We start from the raw sequence: 21,810 nt of genomic DNA on the forward strand, positions 1-21,810 counted from the left end.
GAGAAATGTCTGTTTATGTCTTCTGTCCATTTTTTAATCAGATTATTTGTTTTTGGTTATTGAGTTTTATGACATCTTTATATGTTTTGAATACTACTAACTCTTTATCAGATATGTCATTTGCAAATATCTTCTCCCATTCCGTAGGTTGCCTTTTAGTTTTGCTGATTATTCCCTTCACTGTGCAGAAGCTTTTTATTTTAATGTAGTCCCAATAATTTATTTTTGCATTTGTTTCTCTTGCCTCGGGATCTGGTCATTTTAAATCCAATTTAAATTCCATTATTTTGTTCTGGGAATGGAGTACATAGGAAATGTTGGAACCCCCTTCAAGGCTGATGACAGCATCATTGTATCAGTTAGAAAATCTCCACAATTGCTTGAAACAGAGATTCACTAAAGAACAGCTTTTAAAAAATGAGGCTCTTTTTCTCTAACCTAATGTGATGTGCAGAAATAGGTGGTTTTGAGCCAGTACAGCAGATGTGTGATTCCATTGGGTCTCACACTCTTTCCGTCTTTCTGCTCTGCCATCCTTAGGGGGCAGCTTCCATTCTTTAGTGTGCCTTAGGGTCACAAGATGGCTATTAGAGCCACACCATCACATCTGTATTCCACGCAGGAAGAAGGAGGAGGTTAAAAAAGATTAAGAAAAAAAAAAAACCCGTATATGAACTGAGTTTGTATAATTTTTTTCTTCTAAGACTTTATTTAAATTCAAGTTAGTTAACATATAGTGTAGTATTGATTTCAAGAGGAGAACCGAGTGATTCATCACTTACATATCACACCCAGCGCTCTTCCCAACAAGCACCCTCCTCAATACCCATCCCCCATCTAGCCCATCTGCTCCCTCCCCTCCCCTCCAGCAGCCCTCAGTTTCTTCTCTATTGGTAAGAGTCTCTCGTGGTTTGCCTCCCCCTCTGTTTTTGCCTTAATTTATTTTTCCTTCACTTCCCCATGTTCATCTGTTTTGTTTCTTAAATTCCACAGATGAGTGAAATCATATGGTATTTGTCTTTCTCTGACTGACTTACTTCACTTAGCATAATACATGCTAGTTCCATCCATGGCGTTGAAAATGGCAAGATTTCATTCTTTTTGATGGAGTTAGCCCCTCTTTGAAGGAGATTTTCTAGACGTCTCATCCAGTAATGGTCACTTATACTTCATTGGCCAGAGCTTAGTGCAAGTACTCTCTTAGCTTAAGGGAGGATCGGAACTGTATTTTTTTTAAGGTGGCCACTTTGGTGTTTCTAATAAAGTCTGATTTCTTTTACTGAGAAAAGAGGAGAGTGGATACTGGTGAACCCCTTACCACCTCTGCCATAACTTTACTCTGCATGACCTGGCTCGGGTTACGATGGTCAAGGTCAGCCCTGAGAAGCATTTTTGTAGAGACTAAAGGGTAAGTGGCTTGACCACAAGAAACTCTGAGGTGAGCCTGGCCAGCTTGAAACTCTTCCCGGCAGCACCCTCAACAGCACAGCCTGTCTCTGCGCTGGCCTCAGGCAGGAGGGCACCTATACATGAACTTGGCTTTGTCCTGCGGCTGCCATGAGCCTCAGGGGAGCTAATGCATGCAACAGCAGCTCATAAAACATGGGCTACTCTCATTGTCCAGGAACGCACGACTAAATGGGGTCCAAGAACCCAGACATCGGCACCACCTGGGAACTTGCCAGAAATGAAAATCCCCAGCCCCACCCCGGCCCTATTGAGCCAGAATCTGCATTTTAATAAGGTCCCAGGTGATGCAGGTGCACATTTAGGCTTAAGGAGCATGTCTCTGAAGAGCCATGGGCTTGTCCCCTAAGGTAGGCCAGGTGAGAGGAGACAGGTAAGCTCCGCCCAGACGCTCCCTCAAGCCTGATCAAGTGTCTCGGGAAAATCTCTCTCCCCAGCGGGCTCTACCTTCCCACCTGTTACAGCAGCAGCATGTGCCAGAGCCTCGCTCCTCGCGTGGCCCCGGACCCGCTTTCAGCAGCCGGAGGGAGCAGAGCCTACCTTGCCAGCCTTCCGGCCCCTCAACGCTTGGTTATTAAAAAGAATCCTTCAAGAGACTGCTTGGTGTTGGGGACTAAATAAAGCCTGCTCCCACTCCAACTGAGCTTATAATAGAGTCTAATTTTATAAAGAAGCCGATTAATGGCTTTGTAAATATAAAAGAAAGGATCCCTGCTTTTTTTTCTTGACCAGAAGGCTCCAGAAGTTAGTCTTGTGAAAATGTCAAAGCTCGCTTTAAAGAATGGCAGGACTTCTCCAAGGAGAATAACAGGAAATGACTCACCGCGGGCACCCCTAGGCAGCGCCACTCGACACCCCCCGTCTCCGCAGTAATGTGAGGCTGCTGGTAAGTGCGGGAGGAAGGTGCCCCGCCTGCCCACGGGTGTGCGTGTGTGTATGCGCGCGTGTGTCGCTGGCGCACGTGCACGTGCTGTCTTCGGGAGGCCGGGGCGCCCGTGGGCCGGGGGCTGCTGGCATGCAGGCCCCCAGGACGCAGCGGCGTGTGAGGCCGCAGCCAACACAGGCAGCATTTGCCGCTTCAAGAAAACTTGCCTAGAAATAACGCTCAAGGACCCACACCAAGCCGCCAGCCTGGAGACTTCCCTGTGCTGGGCTCTGTGGCCCTCACCTTGACCCCGTGTGGCCAGCAGGTGGAGGCGGGGAGGCGCCTCTTCCGGCGTTCTGTGGCCTAACTCACGCTTGAATCTTCTAAGCTGCCGCCTGCCCCCTTTCCGCCCTGTCTCCTTGTCCTGTTCTGTCCTGACCTCAGGCTTGTGCTGTCCCAGGGTCTCGCTGAGGACCGCGGTCCTTTCCCAGACCCCTGGGACCCCCAGACCGTCCCGCGTCTGAGGCAGCCGGAGCGGAATGAGGCTCTTATGCCCCATAGAGAAGGTCTCCCCTGGCTCAAAAGAGCTGCCGTTTAGGATGTGGAACGGGCCTCGCAGGGCCACCAGCATTTTGCCCATGATTTGCTGTGCAGTGTGGGGCCCCAGTGGTGGGATGCGGGAGCAGATAAAGCCCGGTTTCCAGACAGAGCCCCCTCCGCGCGGTGTCTGAGCCGTCCCCGCAGAGCGGTGGCATGTGTAGACTTCAGGGATAGGGATCTGCTAAGGCGGCTCAGAGTGAAGGCCCAGAGGCCGAGCCCAGAGCGGCTTCGGCAGGGAACGTCCCGTGGAGGGGCCTGGGGGCAGGAAGCGTCAGGATTAAGCAAAGACTAGCGGAGGCATGGCAGGGCCTGACTCAGAGGTGACGCGTGGGTAGGGCAGAGGTGACCTGCCCGGCACGGAAGCCCCGGGCACCCCCTTCTTCCCCTGCCTGGGCCGGCCTGGGCCGCGCAGCCCGCGCCCGAGCCAGCTGGGGCACATCTGGGGCAGCTGAGGAACAGCCGCAAGGGCGCAGGGAGCTGGGTGCCGTCGGGAAAGGTGGCCGGGTGGCTGGAACGCGGGCCGTGCTGTGTACAGTCCCCTGTGTGCTCATTATGCCGTACTGACCCTCTAAAAGACCAGAGACCCAGACTTGCTCCCTTTTCCCAGCACTTCGTGTTGGNNNNTGGCCTCCCGTCCCCCCCCCCCCGCTCTGCCCCCCCAGCGACGCAGGACAGTGAAGATGCAGCCCGTGTCTCTACAGCATCCTGAGCAGCCTTCCCTTTTTATCCACATCATTTAGGCCCACAGAGGGCACGGGACTTGCTCCAGGTCACTTAGCAAGCTGGTGGCGAAGCAGAAGGGAGGCCGCTGGGGGGCTGCGAGGAAGGGCAGGGAGGTTTCCTCGGCGCCGTGCAGAAGGATCGGGAAGGCAGCCGCAGGCCCCGGGGGCTCTGGGAAGAGGCTGCTGTGGGGCTCATCAGAGCATTCTTAAGTGTAATTGACTTTTAGGCATTAAATTTTCACCAGAATGAGCTCACAAGGTCTGTAGGGAGAAGGAAAGTGCCCGGCACTTCCTGCCTCTCGGGGCAGCGTCTGGGTGCAGAAAGCTCATCCTCGGGGCTGCAGTACGAGGCCCCTCCTGGGAGACAGAGGAGGGGTGAGGCCCCGAGGGACAATGCAGATCGGGATACAGCGTTCAGTGGCCAACTGGTTCTCATTAAGTCCAGGAGAGGAAGGGGGGATGGGAGCTAAGAGCACCCACCCAACAGGCCTCATGCAGGCATGCCTGTGGGACGAGCGCCCGCTGCAGGGGGAGGGGAGAAGAGGCGGGTAACTCAGTGCTTCATCGGGAGCATCCCTCCTCCCCTGCCCGTGCTCACTCACCGTTCCGTCCCTGCACCCGTCCCGCCACCCGTCATGGACCGTGGGCTGGATCACTACCGGTTCTCTTTACACAGCAGCGAGGAGCTGCTCAAGACGTGTCCTGAAGTTTCCTGAGCTGTGTCATTCCTCACTGAGGTCTTATCTCAGGAGCTCCTTCCCCCCAGGGGGGCATCACCTTGATGCGCAGGTGCCAGGGCTTGGCAGCCACCCTGGACAGGAGCAGCCTCCCCCTTCAGCCTTGGGTGCTAAAATAGAGACCCGAGGCTTATGGAGCTTCTGCTTAGATCCAAAAATCTCAAGAAATGGGCGCTTTTTTCCCCAAGCTTCTTGACATATAATTGACATACCATGAACTGCACATTTTTCAAGTGTACAGTTTGATAAATTTCGATATGATATGTATTATCCACTTATAAAACCATCACCGCTATCCAGATGGTGAACATATCTACTATTCCCAAAAGTTTCTTGAGGCACCTTTCTCCTCCCTTTTACCAACCGTCCTTCCCCAGCCCCAGGTCACCACTGATTCACTCTCTGTCACTGTCATTCAGTTTCCGTTTTCCTAGACTTTTATCTAAATGGAAACATACAGCGCATTTCCATTTCTATCCCGTTTATTTCACCTAGAATAATTCATTTGAGCCTCATTCGTGTCGTCACCTGTACACATAGTTTGCTCCATTGTACCGAGTAGTATAGCATTGGATGGATATACCACAATCCACTTATCCATTCACCTGTTAATGGACATTTGGCTTGTTTACAGTTTGGGGCTGTTAAAAGTAAGGCCACTATTAATGTTCGTGGATAAGGCTTTGTGTGGACATATGCCTTTGTTTCCCAAGGCTGGAATGCCTGGTTGTGTTATAGGTAAATGTTCAACTTCCTAGGAAGTAACTGAACTATTTTCCAAAGTGTGTACACTGCTTTCCACTCCTAGCAGCCACATACGACACTCGCAGTTGCTCCACATCCTCACCAAGCCTGACGCGGTCTTTTCTCCTTCTTGGCTTGTCACCTTCCAACAAACATGAGGCGCTATCTCACTGAGATTTTAACTTGCGTTCACACATCTTTTCCTGTACTTTTCTTTTCTATCAGTTGTTGAAAATCATTTACCCATTTTTTATTAGATTGCTTTTGTGCTTCTTATTGAGTTGCAATAACCCTTTGTATATTCTCGATAAAATTCCTAGTCTGGTATATGTTTTAAAATATTTTCTCCCAGCCCGTGGCTTGCCTTTTCATTTTCTTAACAGTGTCTTTGAAGTACAGTGTCTTTAATTCTGAAGTCCAGGGATACTATATCCAGCAAAGCTGTTCTTTAGAAATGAAGGAGAGATAAAGACATTTCCAAGGAAACAAAAGCTAAAGGGGTGCATCTCTAGACCTGCCATAAGAAATGATAAATGGACTTCTTCAGGTTGAAATGAAAGGGCACTAAGGGCCAACATAAGAACATATGGAAGTATAAAATTCATTGGCATAGGTAAGGGGGTGTCCGGGTGGCACAGTTCGTTAAGCATCTGACTCATAATCTCAACGCAGGTATTGATCTCAGGGTCGTGCGCGCAAGCCCTCGGTTGCATGGAGCCTACTTTAAAAAAGCAAAACAAGGGGCGCCTGGGGGCTCAGTCAGTTAAGTGCCTGACTTCAGCTCAGGTCATGATCTCCCAGTTCATGAGTCTGAGCCCCGCGTCGGGCTCTGTGCTGACAGCTCAGCCTGGAGCCTGTTTCAGATTCTGTGTCTCCCTCTCTCTCTGCTTCTTCCCTGCTCGTGTTCATGCTCTGTCTCTCTCTCAAAAATAAATAAAGATTTGTGAAAAATTTTTAAAAAGAATTAAAAAAAAACCCTCACTGGTGAAGGTAAATATGTAGTCAAACTCAAAATATTCTAACACTATCATGGTGGTGTATAAATCACTTTTAGTACAAAAGTTAAAAGTCAGTAGTATTAAAAACAACTGTAGCTATGATATGTGTTAGTGGATACACAATATAAAGAGCTATAAAGGGTGATGTCAATATCATGAAATGTGAAGAGAGCAGAAGTAAAGGTATAGAGTGCTTGTATTTGATTGAATGTAAGTTTTTACTAGTTTTAAATAGATTGTTAATAGCTATAAGATGTTTTATGTAAGCCTTGTGGTGATAACCGCACACACACACACACACACACACACACAATACTTTCAAGAGATACACAAAAGATGAAGAGAAAGGAATTAAAGCACACCACTATGAAAAATAAATAACAAAGAAAGAAAACAAGAGAGGAAGAAAGGAACTACAGACAGAAAACAATTAACAAAATGGTAAGAGCAAGTCCTTACCTCTCAGCAATTACTTTAAGTGCACATGGATTAAATTCTCCAATCCAAAGTCATTAGACTTGACACCACAGCATCTTGGAAGAAAACATAGGGGGAAAGCTCTTTGCCATTGGTCTCGGCAATAATTTTTTGGATATGACACCAAAAGCACAGGCAACAAAGCAAAAATAAGCAGGTGGGACCCCATCGAACCAGAAAGCTTCTGCACAGCAAAGGAAACCTTCGACAAACGGAAAAGGCAACCTATGGAATGGAAGAAAATATTTGCAAAGCATATATCAGGTAAAGGGTTAATATCCAAACTATATAAGGAACTCATACAACTCATACAGCTCAATAACAAAAAACCAAATACCCCAATTTAAAAATGCCCAAAGGACCTGAGTAGACATTTTTCCAAAAAAAGATATAACAAATGGCTAACAGGTACACAAACAGGTACCCAATATCACAAATTATCAGGGAAATGCAAGTCAGAATTCTAATGAGCTATCACCTCACACCTGTTAGAATGGCGCTATTATCAGGGGCGCCTGGGGGGCTCAGTCGGTTAAGCATCTGACTTTGGCTCAGGTCATGATCTCACAGTTTGTGAGTCTGAGCCCCGTGTCTGGTGAGCCCAAGCTCTGCTTCTGGTGAACTTGCTTTGGGTGAGCTCGAGCTCTGTTCCATGCTCTGCACTCTCACTCCCTCTGTCTCTCCCCCTCTCTCTGCCTTTCTCTCTCTCTCTCAAAAGAAGAAGAAGAAGAAGAAGAAGAAGAAGAAGAAGAAGAAGAAGAGGTGCCTGGGTGGCTTAGTCGGTTAAGCGTCCGACTTTCGCTTGGGTCATGATCTCGCGGTTCGTGGGTTCGAGCCCCGCGTCCGGCTCTGTGCTGACTGCCAGCTCACAGCCTGGAGCCTGTTTCAGTCTGTGACTCCCTCTCTCTCTGACCCTCCCCTGCTCACGCTGTCTCTCTCTCCTAGAAATAAATAAAACATTAAAAAAAAGAAGAAGAAGAAGAAGAAGAAGAATGGCTATTATCAAAAAGATAAGACATAACAAGAGTCGATAAACGTGTGGAGTAAAAGGAACCCTTGTATGTTGCTGGTGGGAATGTAAATAGGTACAGCTGTTGTGGAAAACAGTATGCAAGTTCCTCAAAAAATTAAAAATAGAACTAACCATACAATGCAGCAAGCCCATTACTGGATATATATCTAAAGGAAATGAAATCACTTTCTCCAAGAAGTATCTGCACTCTGATTATCATTGCAGCATTATTCATAACCACCAAGATGTGAAAACAGCCTAAGTGTTCATCAACGGATAAACAGATTTTAAACATGTGAATGAAATACCACGTGGAATGGTAACGGAATATCATTTAGCCATGAAAAAGGAGGAGATCCTGCCATTTGCGACAACCTGGAGGGTAGTATGCTAACTGAAGTAAGCCAGACCCTGAAAGACAAATGCTGCATGATTTCACTTATAGATGGAATTCAGAAAACGCCAAACTCATAGAACCAGAAAATAGAAAGGTAGGCCGCAAGGGCTGAGGGTGGGGTGGAGTAAGGGAAACGTGTATCAGGCTAAAGGGTGCAAACTTTCAGTTAGAAGATGAATAGGTTCTGGGAATTGGGTGCACAGCAAGGCGACTACAGTTAATAATACTGTATTATATACTAGACATTTGCTAGAAAAACTAAGTGAGGTGATGGATGTGTGAATTAGCTTGATTGCGGTAATCATCTCACAATGTCTATGTATATCAAACCATCATGTTGTGTACCTTAAATATATACAATTTTTAGTCCTCAATAAAGCCGGGGGAAAAAATAGAGTACATCAGTGTGATTTGGATCCAGAAGTGATTTTAAAATATCGAAAGAGCTTAGAGGAGGTAGGGCACTTGAACTTGCAAAGCTCAGAGACACGGTGGTTTCAGTTGAACTGTGTGCTTGTCTGGGTGGCTTGGGCTGGGGATGGAGATTGAGGTGGACTAAATCAGCACCCCCACGGCCCCTCCTGTCCCACAGCTGTCCCATTACGTTAATAGTCATACAGATATGTCCCAAAGTGAGGGTAGCCCCCTCCAGCCCCCTGGGAGCCGGCTGCTGGAGGAGACAGATTAGCCAGAGTTTGCCTGGAGGAGGGGGAGGGAGGGGAAAGGGTGGAAATTATGTCAAAATATACTAGGGAACCAATACATTGGCAGAACTGAGGAAGTGGCGCGCGCAGAGGGGCGTGGCACCCACCTCTCTCCGTGTAGGGACGCGCCCACACTGGAAGAGCTTTGAAAACACGTGTTATCTTCCGAGGAGACGAGGTGGGTGGTGAAAGGCTCCCGGACGTAACCGGGGAGACTCCGTCCCCTCCTTCAGCTCCGGTCACCCTACCCCTTTGTGTCTGGCCGGTGTGGGGCGGTGGCTGGTAGCTTGAGCTCGGTGGCCAGGCTGCTTGGGCTGGAAGCTTGCCAGAGCCACGGATTGCCTAGGGGGCCTTGATCTAGCCTGTTACACCCTCTACACGCCTCAGTTTTCTCATCAGAACGTTGAAGATTAAAACCAGTCTGTGTCTAATGGAGCCTGGTGCAGGCGAGGCAGGGTGGCCGCGGTAAGTGGCTGCCGGGTCCACAGTAAGTGCTCAATAAATGTTCGCAATTGTTTTCTTACCGCCTCTCTGATTGCTCCTTGTGCAGCCGCGGGGACGGCACTGCCCAGTCAGTGACCCTGGAGCTTCTCTCTGTGTTGCCAGGCAACAAGCTCTCTGGGACCAGAGGCTCCCCCTCCTTGAGCAGAAGCGCTCGCACAGGATTTCAACTTCCCCAAGGGCGCGGAGCACCGGTGGCTGACATTCCAAGACGGTCCCCAGAGCAGCTGGCCCCCGAGCCGGGACTGTGTAGACGGCAAGCTCTCACCTTGCTCTCTAGAAAGGGGGAGGAGGCGGGAGTGGGGTCCTTTCCGGGAACACCCACATGTGCCCCGCTCCCTGCGGGCTGCTTGGTAGAAGGATGACAAGGTGGCCGTGGGGACTCACCCGGGAAGCCCGCCCAGGCCCAGACTGCGGGCGTGCTGTTTCCCCCGCCTACCCCCCCCAACACCCTTTTCTGACCTGTCTCTCCTCCCGTCTTTCCCCTCTGGAAGCTCGCCCTCAGGCCCCCAGGGCGAGGCCTCCGCCTCCCCCCGGCCCTGGGAGAGCCCCACCCCTCCACACGTCCTCTGTCCGTCTGTGCGGCTTCGAATGCCGCCCCTGCTCGGGCCGCACCCTCGAGTTCTTGGCTGGACCCCGTCACGTGGACCCGGCATCTTACACTTCCCGAATGTTCCAAACTGTTAAGAAATAATTTAAAAGTTTTCCTTTGCCATAGCCATGAAGCCAAACAACCTCTTCCCCCCCGTATACTCATTAACTCGGGAACTGGTACCACTGCCTCCCTTGTTGCCCTGACCCAGAACCCGAAGCTTCGCCCCGGACCCCTCTCCACGGCCAGTCAGTGACCCAAGCATCCCAGGGTCACACTGCATCACCCCTGCCTCCCTCCTCACTCACTGCCTCTTCCCCGCCGGGACCCGTACTCTGCTCTCTTTCCACTGTATTCCACCCTGCAAACTCTGATTAACTTTTCTCCCCCTTGCAAACACCTCCAGTGCCTTCCTACCACCTCACATGTTATAACTGCTCACTCTAGAGGAGGCATCTAAGCCTCTTCACAGAACAGCCCATTTCTAAGATTCTGCTGGGCCTCTCCACCGACTATACCCCTCCGGGCCAGTCGGTCGGTTGGGTAGCTGGTTCTCCCTCACACCTGCCCGCCCTCCGTACCCTCCACGGCACTGCCTCTGCTGTCCCCTCCACTTCACACCCCTTCCCGAGCCAGCGCCCTTGTCACAGTCCGGCACCTCTCTCCGTGTCGTCGCGGGTACCCCCCTTTCTCCTGTGAAGCCTCCCCAGGAGCTGCCTGCTGTCACACTCTCAGAGCAGAGGGGCGTCCCTGGGCGCCCCTGCTTTACTGCACCTGTTACGCTGCATGGTGTTATCATTACCTGGGTGCTTCTCTAATTCTCTCCCCCACCGGCATGGACGCTGTCAAGGTTAAGGGCTATTGTTGGAAGCAGTTTACCCAGGGTGTCGTGCACTGGCCCTCGGGAACATGGCGGTCGATTGAATTAAGCAGGGGCCGACCTGCCTGGAAATAAAACTCGGAAGACAAGACGGTGGCCTCTTATGCCTTAGGGCCGGACGCCCGGGACATTCAGCTTGGCCTCAGGAGACAGAGTGTCATCTCTGTGTCCTGGGGGTGCCCTGGATCCTCGCACAGTGAGAGCCCTCTCAGAGGAGGGAGATTTCCAGCACTTACCCAGGATTTGGATAATTCACCGCCTCCTGCCTTGGCTTTCCTCCCCGAGCCCTCTGGCTCTTGCAGTGCCAGGCTCGCACGCAGATGCTGTGCGGAGCTCAGAACAGAGCACGTTGGCATTTGCTGCCATCTAGTGAAGCAAGTGTGGCTCAGTCTCCTGCTAGAGCCAAGCAGAGCCTGTGCTCTCCGGGAGAGCTGGCTTCAGGAAGCCAGCCTTTGCACAGGGGGGCCGTCTGGGGATGGACGGACACGTATGGGAAAGGTCACACCCAGGCCCCTAAAGTGTAATCCGGGATGGGCAAGACCACACCCTCCCCGAGCTTCCCCTGCCTCCAGCCAGGAGGTACCCCACCCTGTCCAGAAAACTTGGTACGCGTCAATAAAACAGCCGTGTTCATAATCGGAGCGTCTCATCTCTCAGGGCAGTGATCAGTCACCCGCAGTGCCTCCGGAGGAACTGACCTTGACTTTGGACCTGGTGATTGCCGCGAGGGCCTTGCAGCTCTGCGGGGCACCCCCGTGGCCCTGACTCAAAGGTTCCCTGGCTCTGGGACCACCCACTTTCCCTCCCCAGGGGGCACTGAGGCCCGGGCTCCAGCAGGTGAGGGACGGCGTAGTCACTGGGTTACTGTGACGTACAAATGAGATTGTTCATGACAAATCCTCAGCTAGTGCATGATGCTCAGCAACCACTATGTAAACACTAGATTTTGATAATGATTAGATAATGAGGGTGTTGCTATTTTGTCAGTGCTCCAGAGCACAAGGCCGCCTACAAACTCACAAAACCCAGGCCCCACCAAATACACGCTGAACATAACCACTGGCTCAGTAACACCAGAGCCCCCGGTGCCGGCCTCCCTCCCGGGGACGAGGAGGAGCAGGTCAGAGGCTCAGACCTGAGCGCTGGGGGTTTTCCTCCGCGCCTCGATTGTCACCATGTAGGTTCTCCACCCCCAGGGCAGCCTCTTGCCCAGCCTGTCCTTGTTGGTCTCGAGGCACCCGTTTTTAGGGAGGTCGCGGGCCTTTTAAGAGACCCGGTTTGTTCTCTGGACTGCATTTCACGCAGACATTCAGCCAGAACTGAATGTAGGGTTCATCAGCTCGCTAAGACCGCTGGCTAACCAGGGCGCCCTATGGCTATATGGCTACACAGATGAGCCACATTGCTAAGAAGGTGCTCTCGCTGCGCAAGGTGGCCGCTGCAGGTATTTTAAGGGAGGCTTTCTTTTTCTTAATATTTATTTATTTTTGAGGGAGAGAGAGAGAGAGAGGGAAAGCGGGGGAGGGGCAGAGGGAGACGCAGAATCCGAAGCAGCTCCAGGCTCTGAGCTGTCAGCACAGAGCCCGACGCGGGGCTCACAGACCGTGAGATCACGCCCAGCCGACTGAGCCCCCCAGGCGCCCCATTAATTGAGGCTTTCTTATTGGCGCCAGCCGGCGGTGTGCTGGAGCCCGCTAGGGTCAGCCGGGGAGCGCAGCTTTGGCATCTCTTCCCAGCTCCACGTGCAGTGAGTCGGTAGCTGAAATCAGCCCTGATGGGAGTATTCACCACGGAAATCAGTATGTGCTACAAATCACGGCACTTTTTTGTGTGTTTCTGAAGAGCCCGTTGCTTTATACTTCTCAGCCTGTGACCGGTTCCCATCTTAATTTGAAGCAAAGCACCACCTTTAAATGACTACTTCGACAACCGCCAAACAAATATTTTTAGTATACCACCTGAATGAAATGCAGACTGAAAGTCTCATTTATTTACTTTCTTCGAAACGTATATAACAGAGGTTGTAGCTGGTAAAAGACAGGGTGGCAATTGACAAGTCAAGATCATGCCTTAGGTTCAAAATAAAACCAAAATACAAATGCTGTTAAAAATGAAATCTCTGCAATACATTGTTTATTTACTGGCAGGTTTTGAATTTTTACTCGGCATGCAAAAGAGTTACACGTGACAAGCCACGTACTTGCACTGGGCACCACACTGAACGAAGGTATTGAACAATGTGTCTAGAAACAATATGGAAAAACACAATCTAAGATTTTAATGTGGTTTTTGTTTCTTACTCTTTTTTTTTTTTACATGATTTGAACTGTGTTTCGATCCTAACATCGGTGTGTCCCCTACAGCCTTTCCAGTGCCTTCTTCCTTGCTAAAATACTGCCAGTGGTTCGTGGGCAGGCAGCCTAATCTTCTACCTCTGTCAGAACCATTTGAAATAACCATTGGAATACCACTTCTTTTAGGCAGGAAAAAAAAATGGGATGGCTAGTTGGAGGAGTCGATGGCTTGTTCACACACTGAGCTGTGGACCCCTGTAACTCAGGGGCCAGAGGCAAGGCCGTGAGGCTGTGAGGTAAGGGTGGAGGTAGGGTCTCAGTCGTAGTGGACTTTGCCCTCAGCCACCTCGGAGCTGGAGAGGTCCCCATTGCAGAGCGTCTGCAGTGGCGAACGGGGCCCGTCTTCTAAAGCACACGTGGACATCTTCAGCTTGTATTTTCGAAAGGCCTTTTGGATAATAGCAGCACATTTTTCCTCTTCTTTCCTCTTGGTGGTGGTGACTATGGGTTCATATAACTTCTTGGAGGGGTTGGCCTCCATGAACTTCTCCTCCATCATTGCTTTCATGCTGTCCAGGCCACTGGAGTCACCAAGCACCCGAGTAGTGAATGCGAAGAGAATGTCCAGGCAGTGGAGGCGATCTCCACTCACCATGGGCAAGTCCATCACTAGAAATTGAAATCTATTTGGCTTTGCCACACGTAAAGGCTCGGGAAGGGCATCGGCAAAGTCAGAAAGGGCAGGATATTTGATAAACTGTGTTGCTTCTGGGTCAAACTTTTCCCAGACTTCATAGAATATTTCAAAGTCATCTTCACCCAAAGGGTCCTCGCTTTCTTCTGTGGCCGTATTGAAGTTCTCCAAGATCACAGCAATGTACATGTTGACAACAATGAGAAAGGAAATGATGATGTAGCTGACGAAGTAGGTGATGGCTATGGCAGGGAGGTGACGGCTGTCTAAGTTGGGGTTACACGACTCATTTGATTGCAGCATGGGCCTGAGGAGGGCATCCCAGCCCGCGGACGTGGTGATCTGAAAGAGGCAGAGGATGCTGCCAACAAAAGTTCTGAAGTTGAATATGTCATCAATTCCAAACCCTTCCTTCACTTTGCAAAAACAGTTCATACCAAAGATGGCATAAATAAACATAACGAGGAAAAGTAGAAGACCAATGTTGAACAGAGAGGGAAGGGACATCATCAGAGCAAAAAGGAGCGTCCGAATTCCTCGCGCCGCCCGAACGAGTCTCAGGATCCGGCCGATCCGGGCCAAGCGCACCACTCGGAAGAGCGTGGGAGGGAAGGGAATGTGCTGCTGGTCCTCCAAGGCAGAAACCATCGCACCTTTAGGAGAAGGAGGCAGCCGATTAATTCCCAGCAGGCACACTGCTTTCACACCCAGCTTGTCTCTCCTGCCTCGGAGTCTTAGTGCCACCAACTTTCCTCGGCACTTTGTAATTTGCACTTGGCCCATTTACCAGTATAGGGGAAGGGTCTGTCTGTGCCTTGGCTTGGAAAATAGTTTCCAAGCACCGTACACTTTTAAGATGGGACTTTAGATGGAAGAGGGTGTCTAAAATACTGAAGACACCCAGGGAATGGAAGGAGAATGCAGTTTATAAAAGGCTATTTTGTGAGTTATCTCATACACCTGAAGTACGTTTTCTATGTTGGGTATTGAAAGTCACTCATGGGATAACAGATATAATAGTTTTCCGTACTTATTGGAAATGGAGATGGAAAACAGATAAACTAAGGATGGAGTCCTTCGGATTTAGAGCATAGGGAGAAATGTCTGCTACCAAAGGTTAGCTTGAACCTGAGCTGTCATCAGAAACTGTGGAACCTCTAACCCCAAAACTCCTTAAAAAGGCAGATTCCTATTTGTGTAGGGGAATCTGAACACAGCCTGCTACAGGTGAGGACAGGGCTGGAGGGAGACGGTGTTGGGAGCCTCAAAGCTGGGCAGACGCTGCCATGTGGCTCTCATATCCATCAACATGCTCATCCCAAGGAAGGACTCCTGGCGTCTGCTCAAAAGGCTTAAGGGGCTGGAGATACTTTCCTTATCGCTGTAGACAGCCNATCACCTAGAGCAGAGGCTTCCGCAAACAGCTGAATATTTGGCCTAAATGTCACCCTGTTCTCTCACCACCTGCTCTGCAAGCCAACGATATGGGATTTGAAACAACTCACATTTTGGCCTAAATATTATAGAACGGCTGGGACATGCTTGCCTTGTGTAGATATGGCCTTGCTCTTGCTCTGGGGGGGGGTCCTCTATGGTCATTAGGGGTGAAGGGCAGCCCAAATTCTCTGCTGTCACCTAATGACTATAGAGAACTAGTTGATAATGTACTTCACCAACTGCCCTGTTGTGCCAACGAGGCTGAATTCAGATGCTAATTTTGCAGCCAACGCCGTGAGATGTGGAATTTATGAAGTTCCAATTTAGCAAAAACTGGAGGAGGTCCACCCTTGAGGCGCCTCCTCCATGAGCATTTCTTTGACTAACTGAGCCATCAGTCATCCGTCCGTTATCTGAGCTCAGTTCTGTGCACCATAGGATTTGGCGTGCAGTTAATCTCTCTGTTTCTGACTCCTTAAGGTGAGTAACTCTTAATACATCAACCGCCTTGTTAACTCCTGGACACGGTCACTTTGACTCACACTCATTTTGCATTCATCTAAAAGCTTAGGAAAGAGCCTAGGGAAGCGTACAGTCTGAGTGCTGGGCGGCAGACCTACTGGCAAAGGCGTATAGCATGCCGCCCGCATTGGTGAGTAGGATTTGGCTCAGTGTGCGGACTTTCTCATCCACTGGAGCAAAATGCTATCCAACGCTCTGCTGTGTAACTGCAATTGCCTAGCAGTTGTTCAAAGGAGAGAAGTAAGAGGTATTTCCTCAAACAGCACAGTGGCTGGCACTCCCTGGAAGGAGCTCAGGGAGTCGTGGATGAATGAGCTGCTCTCTGCGTGTGGGAAGCAGCGCTCTCCAGGGTCTGGGGAGGTGTCCCTGACTCTTCCCACCACCATTTTCTGGCTTCACTGCTGTCCGTTTCACCAGGACCTGAGATTGGAATCGACCGATAAAGATAAGCGATCCATTTCATTGCAGGCGTGTGGAAGGCTCTATTGCTAAACTTTATCTACATAAGTTTCATGGCTCAGAAGCCAGAACAGACTCTCATCTGTACCATTTTCTTGTTCTTGGAAACATCTGCATGCTGCTGTAGTGATAGGAACCAAAATATTTTGATCTCGCATATCTGTTCAACGTATCCTTTCTGAAACAGCACAAAAGCTTCCACTTGTGAAATTGGTTTTCATTATCTTCACTGCTTTTTGAACTATGAGAATGGCCTCTGGGTGGCTGTGCACAATTATAAGAAGTCAAATTATCGGTTTAGTTAAAAGCAAACTGCAAAAACCCAGAGTGTTCTCTTATGGTTGAGCCCTGAAGAATTCAATTTCAAAGTTGATGCGCATGTATATGTGTGTTATAATAGGCATACGGCAGCAACCCTTTTCTTCTCTATTCTTCTTCCATAAATCTGAGAGGTAACGGTGCTTATGTTAAGAAAAAGTATACTGATTACAGAGTAAGACTGGTTGGTGAATGGGATCCAAACAGCAGAGAAAAGCATAGCTGATGCTGTGGTTTCGGTTAACATGGGATACAGAATAGAGAGAAAGCACTGTTTGCCTTTACGACACACTCTTGGAAGCCCCAACTGGGAAGTCACAGATGCCCTGTATAGGAGGTGAGAGAGGGCCTAGGAATGTCCCAGGGGCACAATAATCGTGATCTGATACCCACGTGGATTTTGAACTAATGAAAACCATGGGAACTAAGTGCCAAATCCTTAAAACGAAAAGATGCTCATGAGAGCTTATAATTGCACGGAAGGGAAAGGTAGAACTTTGACTCAATTATGTGGATATACCAGGTACTCCCCCAAACACTCGAAGGTCATCTTAATTTTATCTATCTCCGTTGAATAAATGGATCTGGACATTTATTTTACTCTCTATTTCAATCATGTAAACAGTCAAGGGAATGAAAATTGCTCTGTATCTCCTAGCAACTTCCCGGTAGAGAACAGCAGCAGCACACCTGTCTATTTTTTCAGAAACCACACTAAGCCTACTTTGTTGCCTTGTGGATAGTTTGGACATCCTACCAAATGACATGATTTACTTCTAGCGCTCAGATTAAAGCCCCTCTGGCTTCTGATTTTACTTACTAACAATAGAGAGAACGACGATCACACAATCAAATAAGTTCCAGCCATTGGTGAAGTAGTATTGCCTCAAAGCAAAGATTTTGATGAGACACTCGGTTGTGAAGACGACCACAAAGGCCAGGTTGAGACGCTCAAGGAAGACTTTTGTGTCCTTAGGGTGGTTATCAGACTCAATCATCATGCTGACCATGTTGAGGAAGATGAGGAGGATGATGATGATGTCAAAGACCTGGCTTGTGACTAGGTCAAACACGAGACCCTGGCACTTATTCTGAGAGGGGAAGAAAAAAGGAATCTTAGATCCGTTCACATTGTAAGAATGAAATCATATACATAAAAAAGACACACGCCACAGAATTTGGCCTCCCTTACAATCAAAGCAATTTCTTAAGAAATGAGCACCCTTTTAAAACAACAAGAAATCCTTGCGTATACATTTTCATTTAAATTTAATTACACGACTGCTTTTCAGCCGTAGGCTTATAGCTTTAATTCCATTTTAGAACAAAAAAAAATTAAAAATTCTTCGTAACGACATAACTTTGATGTGATGGGTGATGTTTTGCTGAAGTAAAACAGCTCATGCTGGATTTAATAATAAAAAGATGAGCTTTGGTCTCCATACTTCACCCGTTTCTTTACTTTGACTTCAATAATATGGATGCAGAGAATACCTGCTCACGTAAGTATGTAGACAAAATGGCATTAACAGCCCCAAGGCTCCATTCATTAACTCAGAATAATCAGACCTTATACTTAACCCAGACTCTGTACTCAAGCAGTTCTTGAGTGCCAATTTTCCACATCTGGTTCACTTGAAAATAAGGCTAGATAAATGGGGTTATGAGGTAATGATTACTAAAAACAGAAATAGAAGGATTATTTCCTTTAATTACTGACAGTGAACTTGCACATTGGCTGGCACACAGATGGCCGTACTGCTTACAAAGTAAGTATGTGCTAATTGCTCTGGTACAGGGTCTAGCTCAAGTTTGCACACCTAATCCACCACATGCAGTGAAATGACTCAATTATTCCACTCTACTTTCTGTAATCTAACTGCTGTGAAGCACTACTTTGTTCTTTCCTTAGTGGAAAGCCATTCTTAAACACAAACTCAGACACTACTGTTGCATGGCATTCCTGACTATAAATTGATTGTTTTATAATATATGTATATATCAAGGTATTTTATATTATATTATCATCTAATCAAAATATTCATACACTAGTCTATTTAGAAACCTCCTAAACCCCTAAGAATCACTGTTAGAACCCTAGGCATCTGTTACGATAATCGGGCAAAAGATGACATTGGCTTGTGGTGGTGGAAAGGGATATAAGCATTTAGCTGTAAGAGCTAAGAGGGACGGAAATGCAGAAGGAGTCAGAGAGTGATTAATGGAGGTGGCTATGAGAAAATGACAAGCTGAGGCTATCATCTCAGCCTGGTGGAATCTTGCAGCCAGCCAGACAACAGAGAGTGAGAAATTTTAGAGGGAGATGATAAGATCTGCCCTGAGAACCTTGAGTTTGAGGTGCCGGTGAGGTGTCCAAGGGCCCTGGCCAGGTAAAGGAATGGGTATGGAGCTCAGATAGAGGGCTGGAATGCAGACGTGGAGTTCCACGGCACCAGGACTGACATGGATTAAAACCACAAGAATAAACGGTATCAGTCGGGAAGAGCCAGGGCCATGAGAAGAGGGGTTAGGGACAGCCCTGAAGGGATTACACTGAAGTTGGTGTCTTCCCAATTTTGTCCCAGAATCACTAAAGCTTTTATCAAGGAGTCTGGAGAAGCAGCTTGAAAGTCAATTGCATGTGCTATGTGTGAATGCACCTGGGAAGTCAGAACGGGATTGGAGAAAAAACACGTTTAGGGGTGCTCTCCATGAAAGCCCAGTGAGTGGCAAGAATTAAGAGTGAGGGAGGGCGGGGCGCCTAGGTGGCTCAGTCAGTTAAGCATCCGACTTCGGCTCAGGTCATGATCTCACGGTTCGTGGGTTCAAGCCCCGCGTGGGGCTCTGTGCTGACAGCTCAGAGCCTGGAGCATGTCTCGGATTCTGTGTGTCTCTCTCTCTCTGCCCCTCCCCCACTCGTGCTCTCTGTCTCAAAAATAAATAAAACCAAAAAAATTAAAAAAAAAAAAGAGTGAGGGAGGGTAAACCTAGGCCTAATAGTTCAACTCTGGCCTTGAAACAGAGGAGATTAAGAATATGAATTACCTAAAGTAGTAGATACCAAAAAGCACTTGCTATCATTTTAAAATGTACAGTGAACCCCACACCTCAGTATCATTTTTAAACCAGTTAACGTAGCCCCTCTGTGTGGATGGTTCAGGAAGAATCAGAAGTGACTCCAGATCCCTTCCTCTACTATTAAAAAGAAAATGCATCGTTGCTCAGGTTAAAACAGCTAGTGTTTCCCCTCATGCAATTGCTATTCGTCTGTTCCAAAGGCCAAAAGATAATATTTAGATTTTAGAGATTAAAAAATATCAGTAGGAAGGGGCGCCTAAGTGGCTCAGTCGGTTGAGTGCTGGACTTTAGCTCCGGTCATGATCTCACAGTTCGTGGGTTCGAGCCCCGCGTCGGGCTCTGTGCTGACAGCTCAGCCTGGAGCCTGCTTCTCATTCTGCGTCTCCCTCTCTCTCTGCCCCTCCCCAACTTGTGTTCTCTCTCTCTCAAAAGAAATAAACTTACAAGAAAGGGGGGAGTGCACTTGTCATGACGAGCACCAGGCGATGTATGGAAGTGTTGAATCACTACACTGTACACCTGAAACTAATATAACTGTGTTAACTACACTGGAGCTTAAAATTTTTCAAAAAAGATTTAGTTAAAACAAACTGTTAAGTCCATGTCATTGCAACGAGTATATACCGAACACCTACTGTGCGCTTACTAAAAAGCAAGTGAAAGTTTTTGCCCCAGTTGTTAGTGTTGAATTCGAATGTCTAATTTCCCCAAAGCCTTGAGCTGGACACTAGTGTATCTGGGTTTTTATTGAGTTCTTAGACAATGTCTGTAAACTTGAAAAATAAAGGAGAATGGCAGTGTAGACATCTGAGCTCAAGACCACTGAATAGATCTGTGTATTTAGAATAAATCAATTGCTCTCACCAGAGGCCTTGGAATGGGCTTTTGAGGTTTTTTGGATCCTAATTTTTTCATTGCATTATAGTATTTCTTCTGTTCTTCTGTCATAAAAATATCTTCACCACCTAAGTATATGGAGAAGATGAGAGCTAATTAGCATTAACAGGTTTGTTTTTTTTTTTGGGGGGGGGGACAAGTTCTAAATGTTCAGAACCAGTTTAAAAGTTATATGACATTATCCTAAAAGTCCAATGGGAAACAATAGAGGCTGGACTCGTGGGTAAGTCTGAAAGGTAATGGGGTTTAAGTTGAGGAATAAGGAAATACTGTTACTTTTTATCAGTTCTACTTTACTTTTTAGAACATGAACAAAGATTGCATCTCTTTGCAAACAGCCACGGAATCTTTACAAGGATTGAATATATTTCAGGTTTCATAAATGAAACCACAATACAATGAAAAGTTAGTATCAAAAATTTAAACAAAAACTCTCACAAAGTGGCCATTAAAATTCTCCCAAATAAATGCACATCTCGCTATTAATAGGATTTCATAAGATTTGTCCAGACCAATGTACAGCTAAACTTGCACAAAAGACAGGAAAATCTCCAGAGTCTGAAAATCAATAGTGATCAAAAAAGACAGAGTAGTAAATTAGCCTGAAGCCAGTGTTGACCAAGAACATTTGCTAATCTCTGTATAAACTAGAATCTTGAGGCTTAATAAGTATAAGGGAGTCGTGGAGGGAAGGGCAGTGGGCTGTGTCAAGGCCCCCGCGTGAATCTGGGACTCCCCAAGTGCTACCAGTGAAAGGGTGAAGAAGCAAACAGAATCTGTTAGTGGGAGATAGGAGGAAAGTAGTTTGGACTCTCGGTAAAAATCTAGTCTTTCTTGATAAGTTGTGAATCCGGCGGGCCTTGATGACAGTGTGGGATTTGAACTTTCACCACGACCAGTATGGACCAAAAATCATCCGGGTATCCCCCATTTCCCCAGCACTAAGCATAAAAGTGAATCCTTACTTAATGCCACGCACAAAAAATAGAGCAAAAAAGATCAAAAACAGAAATGTAAGATCAAAGCAAAAAATCTCTAGAAGAAAACATAGGACAAAAGCTTCACAACACTAGATTTGGCAATGATTTCTTGCATATGACGCCAAAGGCACAGAAAACAAAATTAAAAATAGACAAACTGGACTTCACGAAAATTTTAAAATTTTGTACATTAAAAGACATTATCCGTGGAGCACAAAGGCAACCCACAGAATGGAGGGGAATATTTATATACATATTTAGATTTTTATAAATTTGTACACCATATATAAATATATATTTATACATAATGTAATTTTCTAATTTATATAATTTTAATTTACATTTTTTCTAAGATTTTATTTTATTTTATTTTATTTTTTTTAAATGTTTTATTTAGAGACAGCATGAGCAGGGGAGGGTCAGAGAGAGAGGGAG

General features: G+C 47.5%; 1 protein-coding gene across 1 annotated transcript in view; it reads right to left on the minus strand.

Moving 5' to 3' along the window:
• Nucleotides 1-13,306: 13,306 nt before the first annotated feature.
• SCN11A (sodium voltage-gated channel alpha subunit 11) overlaps nucleotides 13,307-21,810 on the minus strand; it is an 80,058-nt gene continuing 71,554 nt past the window's right edge. Inside the window, exons 24-26 of the mRNA XM_077773979.1 lie at nucleotides 20,363-20,463; nucleotides 17,241-17,511; nucleotides 13,307-14,337 (exon numbers count right to left, since the gene is read on the minus strand). Coding sequence (XP_077630105.1) covers nucleotides 13,307-14,337; nucleotides 17,241-17,511; nucleotides 20,363-20,463 — 1,403 coding nt within the window. The remainder of the gene's footprint in view (nucleotides 14,338-17,240; nucleotides 17,512-20,362; nucleotides 20,464-21,810) is intronic.

Source organism: Crocuta crocuta, unplaced genomic scaffold, assembly GCF_008692635.1.
Source record: "Crocuta crocuta isolate KB4526 unplaced genomic scaffold, BGI_CrCroc_1.0 scaffold541, whole genome shotgun sequence".
Lineage (NCBI taxonomy): Eukaryota > Metazoa > Chordata > Mammalia > Carnivora > Hyaenidae > Crocuta > Crocuta crocuta.